The 12663-nt window shown below is 47.6% G+C and overlaps 1 protein-coding gene across 9 annotated transcripts in view; it reads left to right on the top strand.

Annotated features, from left to right (window-relative positions):
* Nucleotides 1-12663, top strand: part of stard13b (StAR-related lipid transfer (START) domain containing 13b) — a 124750-nt gene that overhangs the window by 109451 nt on the left and 2636 nt on the right. For all 9 annotated transcript variants that reach the window (XM_014214523.3, XM_045724518.2, XM_045724517.2 and 6 more), the window contains 10 exons: nucleotides 928-1009; nucleotides 5100-5163; nucleotides 5850-7246; nucleotides 7535-7705; nucleotides 7842-8001; nucleotides 9449-9647; nucleotides 10086-10299; nucleotides 11383-11497; nucleotides 11772-12268; nucleotides 12434-12610. In XM_014214523.3, coding sequence (XP_014069998.3) covers nucleotides 928-1009; nucleotides 5100-5163; nucleotides 5850-7246; nucleotides 7535-7705; nucleotides 7842-8001; nucleotides 9449-9647; nucleotides 10086-10299; nucleotides 11383-11497; nucleotides 11772-12268; nucleotides 12434-12610 — 3076 coding nt within the window. The remainder of the gene's footprint in view (nucleotides 1-927; nucleotides 1010-5099; nucleotides 5164-5849; nucleotides 7247-7534; nucleotides 7706-7841; nucleotides 8002-9448; nucleotides 9648-10085; nucleotides 10300-11382; nucleotides 11498-11771; nucleotides 12269-12433; nucleotides 12611-12663) is intronic.

The raw sequence follows: 12663 nt of genomic DNA, 5'->3' as shown, positions 1-12663 counted from the left end.
TAAGAACAAATTCTTATTTACAATGACTGCCTACACCGGCCAAACCCAGACTACACTGGGCCAAGTGTGCGCCACCCTATGGGACTCCCAATCACAGCCAGTAGTGAAACAGCCTGGATTCAAACCAGGGTGTCTGTAGTGACGCCTCTTGCACTGAGATGCAGTGCCTTAGACCGCTGCGCCACTCAGGAGCCCAATTCATGTGAAGCTGTTGTATTAAGGTAGACACTGATGAGTAGACTTGAAGATTGAGTATAAAGTAAGTACATTTTGAAACCATTTCACAATTCCTGCCGGCTGCGGCTCCCCCGACCCAGATCTGTCTGAGTGTATTTTGATATCTGTGTTTCTCCTTATGTGACAGACCATGCTGCGTTGCTTTTCATAAAACAGTCAATGATACCACATGCATGCAGTAGGATGTAATATTGAGGGTCTGAAGTGAATCTGTGACTGCGTCCCAAATGGCACCCTATTCCCTACATAGTGGACTATGGGCCTGGTCAAAAGTAGTGCACTATGTAGGCAATAAGGTGCCAATTGGGACGGAGCTGGTGTGTTAGATAACAGGAGGCCAATACCCAGAGACAGACGTAATGCTGCTACTGCTCAGTGCCGTTATTTGGGCAAGCCCTGTCTCTCTTCATTACCTCTCTCTCTCTCTCTCTCTCTCTCTCTCTCTCTCTCTCTCTCTCTCTCTCTCCTGGATAGGTCTCTGGAAACAATGTGCTTTCCTTCTCATAGCTGTTCCGTTTAACTTCCTGAATTAAAAAGTGAAGTTGGTTGTGATCTGCCACATGTGTACAGCCTGCTGCCCTATTAAGGAGCTAGATAACTACTGAGAGGAGAAATGGACTGAACTATTTAAAGTTGTATCTTTAATCTAATAGCAGCAGTTAATCTGTTAATCTGTTTCCTCCTCCTCAGACTCTCAGTTCCCCATCGACATCTCTCATGTGAAGAAAGACCATGACTTTCTGGACAAAGACCTGGTGGAACCTCTGTGCAGGTGAGTGGATTTAACCTGGTTGGATTTTCCATACTACTTCCATACAAATTCCAGTGTCATTTAGTTGAGGTTGACTGTGTGAGTTTGTATGTCAGTCAGTAAGGTAACGCCAGAGAGAGCTGAGTGTTTGAGCCTCAGGGAAGTGAAATGGATCTACACCGCTTAAACTGACAGAGTGACAATCACTGTGAACAACAAGCAACTCACGCATCTAGGAGTCCTTTACTAGACAGATGTCACAGAAACCTCACACTAACGTTACACAGCCACCAGAAGAAAACAAACAGCACAATAGATTATCCAACCGAGCAGACTAGAGGGGTAGCCAGCTAACTAAAATATTGTGAAATAACTTTTGATTTTATGGAAAGATAAACTTGAAATGGGCATTCTCTAATTGACTCAACAACCAAAAACACATACAGTGCATTCGGAAAGTATTCAGACCCTTTGAATTTTTCCACATTTTGTTTCGGTACAGTCTTGTTCTAAAGTTAATTGAATACATTGTTTTCCTCATCAATCTACACACAATACCCCATAATGACGAAGCGAAAACAGGTTTCGAATTTTTTGCAAATGTATTACAAATAAAAACAGAAATACCTTATTTACATAAGTATTCAGACCCTTTGCTATGAGACTCGAAATTGAGCTCAGGTGCATCCTGTTTCCACTAATCATCTTTGAGATGTTTCTACAACTTGCCTGGAGTCCACATGTGGTTAATTCAATTGATTGAACATGATTTGGAAAGACACACACCAGTCTATATAAGGTCCCACAGTTGACAGTGCATGTCAGAGTAAAAACCAAGCCATGAGATCGAAGGAATTGTCCGTAGAGCTCCGAGACAGGATTGTGTCGAGGCACAGATCTGGGGAAGGGTACCAAAAAAAATTTGCAGCATTGCAAGAACACAGTGGCCTCCATCATTCTTAAATGGAAGAAGTTTGGAACCACCAAGAATCTTCCTAGATCTTTCCGCCCCGCCAAACTGAGCAATCAGGGGAGAAGGGCCTTAGTTAGGGAGGTGCCCACTCTGACAGAGCTCCAGATTTCCTCTGAGGAGATGGGAGAACCTTCCAGAAGGACAGCCATCTCTGCAGCACTCCACCAATCAGGTATTTATGGTAGAGTGGCCAGACGGAAGCCACTCCTCAGTAAAAGGCACATGACAGCCCACTTGGAGTTTGCCAAAAGGCACCTAAAGAATTCAGACCATGAGAAACAAGATTCGCTGGTCTGATGAAACCAAGATTGAACTCTTTGGCCTGAATGCCAAGTGTCACGTCTGGAGGAAACCTGGCACCATCCCTACAGTGAAGCATGGTGGTGGCAGCATCATGCTGTGGGGATGTTTTTCAGCGGCAGGGACTGGGAGACTAGTCAGGATCAAGGGAAAGATGAATGGAGCAAAGTACAGAGAGATCCTTGATGAAAACCTGCTCCAGAGCGCTCAGGACCTCAGACTGGGGTGAAGGTTCACCTTCCAAAAGGACAATGACCCGAGGCACACAGCCAAGACAACGCAGGAGTGGCTTCGGGACAAGTCTCTGAATGTCCTTGAGTGTCCCAGCCAGAGCCCGGACTTGAACCCGATCTAATTTCTCTGGAGAGACCTGAAAATAGCTGTGCAGCAATGCTCCCCATCCAATCCGACAGAGCTTGAGAGGATCTGCAGAGAAGAATGGGAGAAACTCCCCAAATACTGGTGTGCCAAGCTTGTAGCGTCATACCGAAGAAGACTCAAGGCTGTAATCGCTCCCAAAAGTGCTTCAACAAAGTACTGAGTAAAGGGTCTGAATACTTATGTAAATGTGATATTTCAGTTTGTTTTTTATTATTAATTTGCAACAATTTCTAAAGACCTGTTTTTTTGGTCATTACAGGGTTTTATCTGTAGATTGATGAGGGAATTTAATAACTTAATCCATTTTAGAAAAGGCTGTAACATACATTTTTGGGGGAAAAACTCAAGAGGTCTGAATACTTTCCGAATGCACTGTATATAAGTTTAACTTTCTTAATGAACCAGAAAATCAATAGTTATTTATGGTTGTTTATCTGGCTAACTCACTAATCCTGCTTTGTAGTATACCCCTCTGGGCCTGTTTTTCAAACCTTCTTCCGTCTGGCAAGACTAGTGGTCAAGTTCAACATCACCATTGTTTACCCTCTGCTATGCCAAGACATGAACTGTCTATGATTGGGTTAAAAACAGCCTTTTAGTTCCCCATGCTGCCTTATGTTGCTATGTTGCTAACTTTCTCCAGAGAGTGTCAGCAAAAAGAAGGGCTTTGTCCCAAATGGCACCCTATTCCTTATATAGTGCACTACTTTTGTCCAGGGCCCATAGGAATCTTGTCGAAATAGTGCACTATATAGGGTGCAATTTGTGATGAAGCCAAAGTAGGAGGAGGGAAAGGGCTGCCTTCACAGATTAACACACTGTGACTCCAAACAACCCTTAAGCAACTAATCTACATTCCAAACTAGCCCTGCAGACAATGCCTCCCAGCTCCCACCTCCCTGTGACTCTGTCTCCCTGTGAGTGTCACCCCCCTACACCATCCTTGACTTTTCAGCTTCTTTATGGTCACCTGGACCCAGAGGAGGCTGGCAAACATGCTGTCTGCCTGTCACCGTGTGTGGTGAGCAGAGGAACCCCTCCTCCCTCCACACTGGCCATGGGGCTGAGAGGAACAGATAGATGTGTCATGCTCTCCACTACTGTTTTCTCTTTGATCCCTGATTATTCAGGCTCTATTATGCTCAACAGTCAAAACTTTTTTGTCTTTAGAAGAAGTTAGGGGACCTCAACACTCTCTATAGGGTCTACAGGCTCCAACAGCCACTGTAAAGACTATGGGAACTGACCTAGGCTGAGTCTGAAATGGCAACCTATTCCCTATAGTGCCATACATTTGACTAGAGCTCTATGGGCCCCGGTCAAAAGAAGTGTACTATATAGGGAATAGGGTACCATTTGGGACACAGCAACAAAGCCCTACTGTATCCTGTTGGCTCCAGAGCAGCAGGAGAAGGCTAGAGGCTAGCATCTTCTAACTCTACTACATCTGAAGCTTTTTACTGTCACAGAATCCACATAAACCCTGCATGGGACAATATCTGGAGTGGTAAAACGTTATGACTGTCACGCCGCAAATCTTCTGTCAAGCGCCATTTTGCTGGCGCTTGACAGAAGTTTTTGTTGTTGTCGTTGTTGCATAGGCAGGGCAGCTTGTTGGCCTGAGTGTTTCTGTGTCATTTACCTTTGCAGTAGGCCAGCCTCCCCTACTCTCTGCCAGGCTAGGTGTCCCACAGACCCCTACACTCCTACTCTCTGGCAGGCTAGCTGTCCCACAGGCCACTACTCCACTACTCTCTGGCAGGCTAGCTGTCCCACAGGCCACTACTCTCCTACTCTCTGCCAGGCTAGCTGTCCCACAGGCCTCTACTCTCCTACTCTATGCCAGGCTAGCTGTCCCACAGGCCACTACTCTCCTACTCTCTGCCAGGCTAGCTGTCCCACAGGCCTCTACTCTCCTACTCTATGCCAGGCTAGCTGTCCCACAGGCCACTACTCTCCTACTCTCTGCCAGGCTAGCTGTCCCACAGGCCTCTACTCTCCTACTCTATGCCAGGCTAGCTGTCCCACAGGCCCCAACTCTCAGACTGGAGAGAGTGACTAAGAAGGAGCAGGGACATGAAGTCTGTGTGTGGCTGGAGTAGCAGCAGAGACTAGTCCATTAGCTGTTGATGGAGAATCTCTGTGAACCACAGCGCCTCAGCAGTCTTCACCAATTAGGTCCCTGTCAGGGAGAGAGAGGCCAGAAGCAGACGGACTGGCAGGGAGATAGAGCGAGAGAGGCCAGAGAGCATCTGTCCATTAACATTAAGTTATTAGCCACAGTTAGCAGGCATGATTAGGTTTGTTCTGCCCTTGCTGGGTAGTTGTCAGCCCCACAGTCATTTAACTCCTGGACTGGAGAACTGACTGTGTCTATTCCTGGTGACTTCTCTTGAAGAGAAGGATGATCTCTGAGATTGTTATTGTTTACATCCATCTGGCTTGTTTCTCTTCCAGACGACTCAACACCTTGAACAAGTGTGCCTCTATGAAACTAGACGGCAACCTTCCTAAGAAAAAGGTAAGTAGAGGTTTTAATTATTATAATATTATTCTATATTATGACCGTTATGATCCTGTTTCCGTTGCACAGTGATATTGTATAACAGCTTTAGTCAATGCAAGGCTATTATGTATACCTTTCTAAGGTATTATGGTAATAATTACTGAGGATATCGGCCAAGTAGTAGTCCTGTAACAACAAGACTCCTCTTCCTCTTACCCCTCTATCCTTCCATCCCTCTTTCCTTCCATCCCTCTAACCCAGATCCTGTGATATGTGAGATGTGTCCATTGTCGTATTCCCTAAAGGGTGTACTACTTTTAACCAGAGCCCTATTAGCCCTGGTCACATGTAGTTTACTATAAGGAATAGGGTGCCATTTGGGACGTACAAATCACCTCTGTTGTTTCAACTTCCTTCATGCTGGAGGGAAGTCCCTCTAGGCTTCAGGACATTTCCGATTGGTTTATTTATGGCTGTAAAACCAGATTAGGAGGTTATATCATCATGATTATGTGATCGATGTATAGAACTGTAATGTGATTATAACTGAACAGACACATCCTCTGGCTCCGTTGTTAACTGTCAGGAAAATGCAGATGACATTTGTCTCTCCTTCCTGGAACAGATAGAGATACAGATAGGCTGTGATGTTACACCCTCACAGATCTCACAATATCTGTGTCGTCTTACTGTGTATTCAGAGTGAAGACTCTGATGAGGAGGACCTGTTTGCCATCAGTGACAAATGGACGTTTGAGTGGACGAGCCGCCGCTGGTCCAGACTAAAGGGAGAGGGGCAGAGTCCCAGGGAGGGGGAGGGGCGGGGCCTGCGGAACACTACCAGTAGCGAGAGTGTTCTAACTGACCTCAGCGAACCAGAGGTCTCATCTCTCCACAGTGAGAGCAGTGGGGGGAGTGGCCACCAGGCTGTGAGCACAGAGGACTCAGACTGCTCTAACCGGAACTACTCCAACTCTGCAGCCATGCCTGAACCTGACTCCACCTCCCTTACCCTACCACACCTCCCTAAGCACCTCCCCTATTACGGCTCGCTGCCCACCAAAAACGACCGCGCCGGACGGACCCGAGCCAAGGACTTCCTGCGCCGCATGGAGACGCTACGTTCCCGGGGAACGTTGGATAGGGGGTGGAGCAAGATGCTGGTTATCAGCGCTCCGGTACTGCAGATGGACCCGCAGGCCCTGAAGACGATGCCCTGTGTGGAGATCACCAATGGGGACGGGTCGGGGGCGGAGGTATCCACTGGGGGACCAATCCTAGGGCTAACCCCCCAGTGCCCCTCCAGCAGTGAGGGCAGCCACTCCAGCGGCAGCACCGTCTCCTCCCCCAGTCTGAAGGAGAGGAAGCCCCACTCCCAGCGGACGGACCGGTCCAACGCCAAGCGCAGTGGCATGTATCTGGAGGACTTGGCCGTGTTCTCCAGCCTGCAGTGGAACAGTGGAGTGGCCGAACACAACCGGCATAACGAGTACCGCTCCTACGAGGACCTGGTGGTCCACATACCCAAAGACCACAAGCCTGGCACCTTTCCCAAGGCCCTGTCCATAGAGAGCCTCTCCCCCACCCCGGGGGCCTCCGTCCCCTGGCACAGCGGCAGCCTCAACCCCCTGGAGCCTCAGTCCAACCCCAACCCCCGACCTAACTCTAACCCCAGGGAGTTCCACCCCCGCCCGGCCACCCAGTTCTGCCCACGGGGCAGTAGGATCAGTGTGTATGACAACGTCCCTGGGTCTCACCTCTATGCCTCTACTGGAGACCTGCTGGACCTGGAGAAGGAAGACCTGTTCCCCCACATGGATGACATCCTGCAGCACGTCAACGGCCTGCAGCAGATAGTGGACCACTGGTCCAAGAACATGCTGCCCTCTGCAGGCCTGGACGGACAGGGGATCCAGCCTGCAGGATTGCAGTCTTCCAGCCAGATCACGCTGGACTTTGAGGGGACGTCTGTTCTGGAGGGACAGAGCACAGCCAGTGACAGGGACAGAGACGGCGTGTCCCTCATTGAGACTCACTGTACAGGACACAGAGAGAGGAGGGACTCAGGGGTGGGAGCATCACTAACCAGACCCAACCGGTAAGAATCATAGTCCTCAAATGGTTATTAACATCTCAGTGTTTAGTTCCTTGTAGAAATCATTATCCTGTCCTTATTTCCATACTGATAGTCCATATTTTAGAGGTGAAGTCTTGACATCATTGTCAAAGGTTGCATCTCAAATGTCTCTCTATTTCCTAGATAGTGCACCTTTTCCCTGCATACTTTCCCTTTGGGGATCTGATCAAAAGTAGTGTGCTATATAGGGAATAGGGTGCCATTTGGAACTTATATTAACTATTGTCCTCTCTCTCTATCTGGCATTAGTCTGCGATGGCCCAGCTTCCAGATGTCCAAACGGCTCAGCCACTCAGTGGCCTCGCTCCAGATCACCAACCAATCAGCAGGCCAGCTCAGCCTGCTGCAGAAGTTCTCTCTCCTCCGCCTCACTGCCATCATGGAGAAATACTCCATGTCCAACAAACACGGATGGACCTGGTGAGTACAATCAATCAACCAATCAATCAATCAACCAATCAACCAATCAACCAATCAATCAACCTTGTCAAGGTTGAACCCTATTCCTGTGTGTGTGACTAGACATGGGACTCATTCTGTGTTGTCTCTCTGTCAGGTCGGTTCCAAAGTTCATGAAGAGGATGAAGGTTCCAGACTACAAGGACAAGAATGTGTTTGGTGTTCCTCTGATTGTTCACGTCCAGCGCTCTGGTCAGCCCCTCCCCCTCAGCCTGCAGCAGGCCCTTCGATACCTCAGGAGCCAGTGTCTAGACCAGGTCAGTCTCTCTCAGTTAAACTGTGTTACAATAGACTGTCAGTCTCTCTCTGTTAAACTGTTCTATAGCAGACTGTCAGTCTCTCTCTGTTAAACTGTTCTATAGCAGACAGTCAGTCTCTCTCTGTTATTCTGTGTTACAGCAGACAGTCAGTCTCTCTCTGTTAATTAAACTGTTACAGTAGACTGTCAGTCTCTCTCTGTTAATTAAACTGTTACAGTAGACTGTCAGTCTCTCTCTGTTAATTAAACTGTTACAGTAGACTGTCAGTCTCTCTCTGTTAATTAAACTGTTACAGTAGACTGTCAGTCTCTCTCTGTTAATTAAACTGTTACAGTAGACTGTCAGTCTCTCTCTGTTAATTAAACTGTTACAGTAGACTGTCAGTCTCTCTCTGTTAATTAAACTGTTACAGCAGACTGTCAGTCTCTCTCTGTTAAACTGCATTACAGCAGACTGTCAGTCTCTCTCTGTTAATTCAACTGTTACAGTAGACTGTCAGTCTCTCTCTGTTAATTAAACTGTTACAGCAGACTGTCAGTCTCTCTCTGTTAAACTGTTACAGCAGACTGTCAGTCTCTCTCTGTTAATTAAACTGTTACAGTAGACTGTCAGTCTCTCTCTGTTAATTAAACTGTTACAGTAGACTGTCAGTCTCTCTCTGTTAATTAAACTGTTACAGTAGACTGTCAGTCTCTCTCTGTTAATTAAACTGTTACAGTAGACTGTCAGTCTCTCTCTGTTAATTAAACTGTTACAGTAGACTGTCAGTCTCTCTCTGTTAATTAAACTGTTACAGTAGACTGTCAGTCTCTCTCTGTTAATTAAACTGTTACAGTAGACTGTCAGTCTCTCTCTGTTAATTAAACTGTTACAGCAGACTGTCAGTCTCTCTCTGTTAAACTGCATTACAGCAGACTGTCAGTCTCTCTCTGTTAATTCAACTGTTACAGTAGACTGTCAGTCTCTCTCTGTTAATTAAACTGTTACAGCAGACTGTCAGTCTCTCTCTGTTAAACTGTTACAGCAGACTGTCAGTCTCTCTCTGTTAATTAAACTGTTACAGTAGACTGTCAGTCTCTCTCTGTTAATTAAACTGTTACAGTAGACTGTCAGTCTCTCTCTGTTAAACTGTTACAGTAGACTGTCAGTCTCTCTCTGTTATTTTGTGTTACAGCAGACTGTCAGTCTCTCTCTGTTAAACTGTTACAGTAGACTGTCAGTCTCTCTCTCTGTCGAACCGGTCACTCGGTCAGTGTCTAGACCAGGTCTGTCTGTCTGTCTGTCTGTCTGTCTGTCTGTCTGTCTGTCTGTCTGTCTGTCTGTCTGTCTGTCTGTCTGTCTGTCTGTCTGTCTGTCTGTCTGTCTGTCTGTCTGTCTGTCTGTCTGTCTGTCTGTCTGTCTGTCTGTCTGTCTGTCTGAACGTTCTGCTCTACTCGGTCTGCAGGTGGGCCTGTTCCGTAAGTCTGGTGTGAAGTCTCGTATCCAGGCGCTGAGGCAGATGAATGAGTCGTCTCCTGATGATGTCAGCTACGAGGACCAGTCAGCGTACGATGTAGCAGACATGGTCAAGCAGTTCTTCAGAGACCTGCCTGAACCTCTACTGACCAGCAAGCTGGGAGAGACCTTCCTACACATCTACCAGTGTAAGGACTGATACACACAGGCACATACACACATGCTTACACACATGCACACACACACACACAGTCTTGTACAGCTAACGTTTTTGGGACACACAATTCAGTCCCATTCAAAATCTTATTTTCCCTAACCCTAAACCTAACCCTAACCCGTACTCTTACCCTTACCCTAACCCTAACCTTAACCCAAAAACCTAACCCTAACCCTAAACCTAACCCTAGCTCCTAACCCTAACCCTAAATCTAACCCTAGCTCCTAACCCTAACTCATAACGTAATTCAAATACTAATTCTAACCTTAACCCTAAACCCTCTAGACCCCCTAAACCCCCTAGACAGACAGACAGACATACAGAAAAATCATACTAAAGTCTCTCTCCATTGCTCATGGTTGGATAGTTCAACCCTCCCTCTATCCCTTCCTCCCACTCCTCCCTCCAGATGTTCCTAAGGACCAGCGGTTGCAGGCTGTGCAGGCGGCCATCATGCTGATGTCAGACGAGAACAGGGAGGTGCTACAAATGTTGCTCTGCTTCCTGTCTGACGTCACTTCCTCTGTGGAGGAGAACCAGATGACTCCCATGAACATCGCTGTGTGTCTGGCCCCGTCCCTGTTCCACCTCAACCTCCTGAAGAAGGACAACCTCTCACACAGGTACACTACACCACAAACACACAGGCACATCACCTGATCAGCTCTAAAGTGAGGAAGCTTGGACTGTCACTTCAGCAGTGTCTATAATGGACTAATGCAACTATAACCCACTTGGTCTAGTATTTCCTATATACAGTATGCCCTCCTATTAGACTCCCCAGTGATGATATCCTCCTAATTAGGTCTCTGTGAAGACTGATTTTAACTAGGTGGGAGTCTGGCTCAGGCATCAGGGGTTACAGTAGACTGGCTATCTGGTTCTGGGCGGTTTTTATTAAGAAGGTTCTGGAGTTCCAGGGTACTCTTTAAAACACTTTGTTTTATGACATCATGCTGTGTACAAACAGTAACCTCTCATTTAACTAACTGGTGGAACTGATTCTTTAAGGATTACAGGATCAAAGGGATAGCATGCAGAGAGAGATGTTGAGATGACAGAGAGGAGGGAGAGGAGAGGCAGAGGATGGCAGGGAGAGGCGAGAGAGAAGGAGAGGATGACAGGGAGGAGGGAGAGGAGAGAGAGAAGAAGAGGATGGCTGGGAGGATGGAGGACAGGAGAGAGGGAGAGGATGGCAGGGAAGGAGGGAGGACAGGAGAGAGAGGGTTAGCAGAGAGTTAGAAAGGCAAGGAAGGAGGGAGGACAGGAGAGAGAGTGTTAGGAGAGAGAGAGGGTTAGGAAGGCAGGGAAGGAGGAAGGACAGGAGAGAGAGGGTTAGGAAGGCAGGGAAGGAAGGAAGGAGGACGGGAGAGAGAGGGCTAGGAGAGAGAGGGTTAGAAAGGCAGGGAAGAGGGAGGACAGAAGAGAGAGGGTTAGGAAGGCAGGGAAGGAAGGAGAACAGGATAGAGAGGGCTAGGAGAGAGAGGGTTAGGAGCTGTGACAAGTGGGTGTCTCAGCTGCATGGGGGACTCTGTTTATCTAGGGGGCTGGGAGGGAGGTTAACTAGCTGTATTCAGTGGGAGAGAGGGAAGAGGTTAATGTGTTCATTGAGCACCTCGGCTGATTGACTCTTGCTGCTATGTTCATAATTGTCTCATTACCCATGATCCTTTGCTGTGTTAATAACTGTTACCCATGATCCTCAGGGCCATGCAGAGGAAGTACACGACAGGCCGGCCCGACCAGAAGGACCTGAATGAGAACCTTTCCGCGACGCAGGGACTCGCCCACATGATCATAGAGTGCAACCGACTGTTTGAGGTAATAGACCTGAATAGAATACAATAGAATACTTCATTAATAATCAACAATGTTACTAAGATGCCTTAGATAAATTGGATGTCATAAAATGTTATAAGCCTCATTATAAAACATTATAAAGGCTCATACCTGCTGACAGGTAAGATATAAAGCATTATACCTTCAGCCTTTTAAGTGTTATCGAACCATTTAAAAACATTGTTTTGTCATTTAGAAGACGCTCTTATCCATAGCGACCTGATCTCTGATTGATCTTTCTTATCCGACCAATCAGATTCCTCATGAGATGGTGACTCAGTCCAGGAACTCGTACGCGGAGGCGGACCTTCACGCTCCCACCTTAGAGGAGCTCTGTAGACAGCAGGAGGAGGACGATGCGTCCTGCCAGACAGAGGCCAGACCCTGCCAGACACACACAGAGACCAGACCGCAGAACCTGTACCAGAGCTACGTAGAGAGCAGGCTCCAGGAGCTCCTGAAGGAGGTCAGAGAGAAGGCTAAGGGCTGGGTGTCCTGCACCAGCTCAGACAGCACTGAGCTCTACTGTAAAAAGGTGGGTGATGGGAACCCTTTGCGGCGGTGGCGTGTGGTGGTAGAGGTGGAGGCCCCTCCCTCGGTGGTGTTGAACCGTGTGTTGCGAGAGCGCCACCTGTGGGACGTGGACCTGCTGCAGTGGAAGGTAGCTGAGACTCTGGACAGACACACTGAGGTGTTCCACTATGTCCTCAACCGCATGCCCCCACACCCCAGCAGAGACTTCCTGGTCCTACGGTGAGTGTGTGTGTTTGCGTTTTTGCATTTAGAATTTTGACGTTTACATTTCAATTCAACTCAGTTTGTTGTTCCTGTAGAGCTCACATCAACCTAAAGCCCTGTCGGCTCTAGCTGTGCTGAATGAAGCTGACTTTGTCTGTCTTTCTCTGTCTCTTTCTGTAGGTCATGGAGGACTGACCTTCCCAAGGGGACGTGTGCATTGGTGTGTGTGTCTATAGAACATGAGGACTGTCCCCGGGTTGGTGGGGTAAGGGCCGTGGTTCTAGAGTCTAACTACCTTCTAGAACCCTGCGGCTCTGGGAAGTCCAGACTCACTCACATCTGCAGGGTGGACTTCAAGTGAGTCCACACATAACATACCTTAGCATATACTGTATAAATAGAACGTTAAT

This window comes from Salmo salar, chromosome 09 (genome assembly GCF_965601325.2).
Source record: "Salmo salar chromosome 09, fSalSal1, whole genome shotgun sequence".
NCBI classification, from domain to species: Eukaryota; Metazoa; Chordata; class Actinopteri; order Salmoniformes; family Salmonidae; genus Salmo; species Salmo salar.
This window is presented reverse-complemented; position numbering and strand designations above follow the sequence as displayed.